This window comes from Nerophis ophidion, linkage group LG08 (genome assembly GCF_033978795.1).
Source record: "Nerophis ophidion isolate RoL-2023_Sa linkage group LG08, RoL_Noph_v1.0, whole genome shotgun sequence".
In the NCBI taxonomy this organism is placed as follows: domain Eukaryota; kingdom Metazoa; phylum Chordata; class Actinopteri; order Syngnathiformes; family Syngnathidae; genus Nerophis; species Nerophis ophidion.
In genome coordinates this window covers 4,940,168-4,945,202 of record NC_084618.1, presented here as the reverse complement: position 1 = coordinate 4,945,202, position 5,035 = coordinate 4,940,168, and the positions used below count along the sequence as shown (strand labels likewise).

Genomic DNA, 5,035 nt, shown 5'->3' with positions numbered 1-5,035 from the left:
TGTGAAGCGACCGGAATGAGAATCAGCACCTCCAAGTCCGAGTCCATGGTTCTCGCCCGGAAAAGGGTGGAATGCCATCTCCGGGTTGGGGAGGAGACCCTGCCCCAAGTGGAGGAGTTCAAGTATCTAGGAGTCTTGTTCACGAGTGAGGGAAGAGTGGATCGTGAGATCGACAGGCGGATCGGTGCGGCGTCTTCAGTAATGCGGACGTTGTACCGATCCGTTGTGGTGAAGAAGGAGCTGAGCCGGAAGGCAAAGCTCTCAATTTACCGGTCGATCTACGTTCCCATCCTCACCTATGGTCATGAGCTTTGGGTCATGACCGAAAGGATAAGATCACGGGTACAAGCGGCCCAAATGAGTTTCCTCTCCCTTAGAGATAGGGTGAGAAGCTCTGCCATCCGGGAGGAACTCAAAGTAAAGCCGCTGCTCCTCCACATCGAGAGGAGCCAGATGAGGTGGTTCGGGCATCTGGTCAGGATGCCACCCGAACGCCTCCCTAGGGAGGTGTTTAGGGCACGTCCAACAGGGCGGCATAGCTCGGTTGGTAGAGTGGCCGTGCCAGCAACTTGAGGGTTGCAGGTTCGATTCCCGCTTCCGCCATCCTAGTCACTGCCGTTGTGTCCTTGGGCAAGACACTTTACCCACCTGCTCCCAGTGCCACCCACACTGGTTTAAATGTAACTTAGATATTGGGTTTCACTTTGTAAAGCGCTTTGAGTCACTAGAGAAAAGCGCTATATAAATATAATTCACTTCACTTCACTTCACTAGGAGGCCACGGGGAAGACCCAGGACACGTTGGGAAGACTATGTCTCCCGGCTGGCCTGGGAACGCCTCGGGATCCCCCGGGAAGAGCTAGACGAAGTGGCTGGGGAGAGGGAAGTCTGGGTTTCCCTGCTTAGGCTGTTGCCCCCGCGAACTGACCTCGGATAATCCGAAGAAGATGGATGGATAAGTCCAAGTCTAAAAAGGCACAATATAACATTTTCTGGCTTTTAATTTTTTAGCATTTTTATTAAATGAAAAAATATTAAAAAAATATTTGAAATTATTTTATTATATTATATATTATTAAATTCTATTATTATTATAAAAAAATATTATTAAAAAATAATTTTAAAAATTATTTTCTTCCTCCTATCACTTTTCGTTAGCATGCGTGTAATCCGTCCGAATGGAACCGAATCAGCTCGGTCCAAGATGAGGATGCCCCCCACCCCACCCCCACCCCCCCATTCCCCATCCTCGCCTCCTTGTGTCACATTGCAAATTTCGCCGACCGACGCAGACGGGATTCGTTTTTTTTTTTTGCGGCGCGGTGAGGTTTCTTCGCTGGAGCGTCCTTTCCCGTTCTCCTTATCCTATAAACCCGACCCGCTCCTCGCCGTCTTCGCCGTTTTCATGACAGTTACGGGATCTCGTCATCGCCCTCCTCCAGATCAATGGAGCCCAGTTGCCTAGCAACATGCTCATGGAAAAGAGAGAGAGAGAGAGAGAGAAGAGTGTGCAAGATTAGTAGACTTAAGGAAAGGATGCTCGCGGTTGCACGACAGGAAGCTTAGTGTGTCAAATAGACGAGCCGCCGTCAATCACGCACAGAGTGCGCCGCGTCGATGCTATCGCGCTGAACTAGCGCATCATCAAAACGCGCTGCCATGGTGACGCCCGCAGCCCTCGTTCTCATTTTAGCTGCTGATTTAATTATCTTTATCTTAAAGGGGGAACAAAGCGCTAAAACGCAACTGCCATGCAGGCGGCGAGAGAAAGGAGGATGGAGGGGGCGCTGGAGATAAACTGCAGGGGGGAAGAAGGGAGACGAATTTGGACGGGAAGGAGGGAGGAGAAGAGAGCGGTGAGCGAGTTGGAATAACGTGCGCTGGCTGGCGCTTAAACTTTATGGAGGGTTGAAAATGGGCAATTAGCGTCGCAAACGGGCCGTCGTCATAGCAACCCCGCAGCCACACCTGCCCGGTACCAACACAATATGTACTGTACATCCATGGAGGTGCTGGGCTGGCTTTTTGTATTTCTTGCCGTTGTGTCCTGAGCAAGACACTTCACCCTTGCTCCTGATGGGTGCTGGTTGGCGCCTTGCATGGCAGCTCCCTCCATCAGTGTGTGAATGTGTGTGTGAATGTGGAAGTAGTGTCAAAGCCCTTTGAGTACCTTGAAGGTAGAAAAGCACTATACAAGTACAACCCATTTATCATTTAAAAAGGGAGCTCAGAACTTTCCGATTACCTCCGCCAAGGCCGAAGTCTTTGCAAAAGTGGAAATTGTCGTTTTTGTTGTTGGCAAGGCGATTTTATTTACAAACCCCGTTTTTATATGATTTGGGAAAATGTGTTAGATGTAAATATAAACGGAATACATCAATCAATCAATCAATGTTTACTTATATAGCCCTAAATCACTATTGTCTCAAAGGGCTGCACAAACCACTACAACATCCTCGGTAGGCCCACATAAGGGCAAGGAAAAACTCACACCCAGTGGGACGTCGGTGACAATGATGACTATGAGAACCTTGGAGAGGAGGAAAGCAATGGATGTCGAGCGGGTCTAACATGATACTGTGAAAGTTCAATCCATAATGGATCCAACACAGTCGCGAGAGTCCAGTCCGAAGCGGATCCAACACAGCAGCGAGAGTCCCGTTCACAGGAAACCATCCCAAGCGGAGGCGGATCAGCAGCGCAGAGATGTCCCCAGCCGATACACAGGCGAGCAGTACATGGCCACCGGATCGGACCGGACCCCCTCCACAAGGGAGAGTGGGACATAGGAGAAAAAGAAAAGAAACGGCAGATCAACTGGTCTAAAAAGGGAGTCTATTTAAAGGCTAGAGTATACAAATGAGTTTTAAGGTGAGACTTAAATGCTTCTACTGAGGTGGCATCTCGAACTGTTACCGGGAGGGCATTCCAGAGTACTGGAGCCCGAAATGAAAACGCTCTATAGCCCGCAGACTTTTTTTGGGTTTTGGGAATCACTAATAAGCCGGAGTCCTTTGAAGGCAGATTTTTTGCCGGGACATATGGTACAATACAATCGGCAAGATAGGATGGAGCTAGACCGTGTAGTATTTTATACATAAGTAGTAAAACCTTAAAGTCACATCTTAAGTGCACAGGAAGCCAGTGCTGGTGAGCCAGTACAGGCGTAATGTGATCAAACTTTCTTGTTCTTATCCATCCATCCATCCATTTTCTACCGCTTATTCCCTTTTTTTGGGGTTGCGGGGGGCGCTGGCGCCTATCTCAGCTACAATCGGGCGGAAGGCGGGATACACCCTGGACAAGTCGCCACCTCATCGCAGGGCCAGCACTGATAGACAGACAGCATTCACACACTAGGGCCAATTTAGTGTTGCCAATCAACCTATCCCCAGGTGCATGTCTTTGGAAGTGGGAGGAAGCCGGAGTACCCGGAGGGAACCCACGCATTCACGGGGAGAACATGCAAACTCCACACAGAAAGATCCCAAGCCTGGATTTGAACCCAGGATTGCAGGACCTTCGTATTGTGAGGCAGACGCACTAACCCCTCTGCCACCGTGAAGCCTATATAAAATAAGTTTTAACATTTGTGTTTTGATTTATGCTTTCTATGTGATTTTAGTTTTGGTTCCTGTATATTTTTATAATTTTCATGGTCCAAATCGTGGAAATTCCATGTTTCCTGATCAAAACAACGCAGCATACAAGAAGTGAGGCAGACACAGGCGGCGCCTCCACGGCTACACACAGTGTGTATTGGGCGTGTGCGTGCGAGGGGGCGCATGCTTGTTGCCAAAAAGGCAGGCCATGAGGCAGCAAGTACCTCTGCCTCAAGGTAGGGGGCGATATATTGTCAACTTGCAGTTCAATGCCTCAGCAGTACTGGGAGAAGTGGGGGCGCTCAAGCTAGCAGACACAGGTCTCTCCAGCAGAAGCCAGCATTTTTTTCTTTCCTTCTTTTTTTTTTTTTTAACTATTTATAACAAACATGGCATTTTTATTAGAGTAGGCCAGCGTTTGTGGGTGTTTTTTATCCGAGGCAAAAATATTGTTTAATTTCTTAGAGATAGGGTGAGAAGCTCTGCCATCCGGGAGGAACTCAAAGTAAAGCCGCTGCTCCTCCACATGGAGAGGAGCCAGATGAGGTGGTTCGGGCATCTGGTCAGGATGCCACCTGAACGCCTCCCTAGGGAGGTGTTTAGGGCACGTCCAACCGGTAGGAGGCCACGGGGAAGACCCAGGACACGTTGGGAAGACTATGTCTCCCGGCTGGCCTGGGAACGCCTTGGGATCCCCCAACAAGAGCTGGACAAAGTGACTGGGGAGAGAGAAGTCTGATAAGTAAAAGCACCAATGATTGTCACACACACACCAGGTGTGGTGAAATTTGTCCTCTGCAATTGACCCATCCCCTTGTTCACCCCCTGGGAGGTGAGGGGAGCAGTTGGCAGCAGCGGTGGCAGATTTAACCCCCAATTCCAACCCTCGATGCTGAGTGCCAAGCAGGGAGGCAACGGGGTCCCATTTTTACAGTCTTTGGTTAGAACTCCGAACCTACAGATCTCAGGGCGGACACTCTAACCTTTAGGCCACTAAGTAGGTTAGGGCTTCTCTGCTTAGGCTACAGCCCCCGCTACCCGACCTCGAATAAGCATGAATGGATGGTTTTTCTTTCTGTCGTTTCTCCATGTCCTTTCTTGGCTGTGAGACAGCAGATATTTCCACTGTTTTTTTTTTGTTGCGTTGAATTAAAACAGTCCCGGACTAAAATAGTAACATTTTTTTTTTCCCCACATTTCTCAGTAGAAAGAGTAGCATTAGTGATCACGTTAGCGTGACTGAGCTAGCATTGGCAGTAAAACGAGCACGTGAGCGTAAAGCGGCCGTCCTCATGAATCCTTCCAATTACATCGCCGTCGACATGTTGACTTGTAAAAGGTCTGTCACGTGTGCAGCGGTGTGTGTGTGTGTGTGTGTGTGTGTGTGTGTGTGTGTGTGTCGCTGCAGGCCGTGGTGCTGCTCGCGAGCGATG

General features: G+C 49.2%; 1 protein-coding gene across 1 annotated transcript in view; it reads right to left on the bottom strand.

Moving 5' to 3' along the window:
- Positions 1–1,412: 1,412 nt before the first annotated feature.
- Positions 1,413–5,035, bottom strand: part of LOC133557141 (neurexin-1a-like) — a 174,141-nt gene continuing 170,518 nt past the window's right edge. Inside the window, exon 13 of the mRNA XM_061907385.1 lies at positions 1,413–1,472. Within this exon, the coding sequence (XP_061763369.1) occupies positions 1,413–1,472 (60 nt within the window). The remainder of the gene's footprint in view (positions 1,473–5,035) is intronic.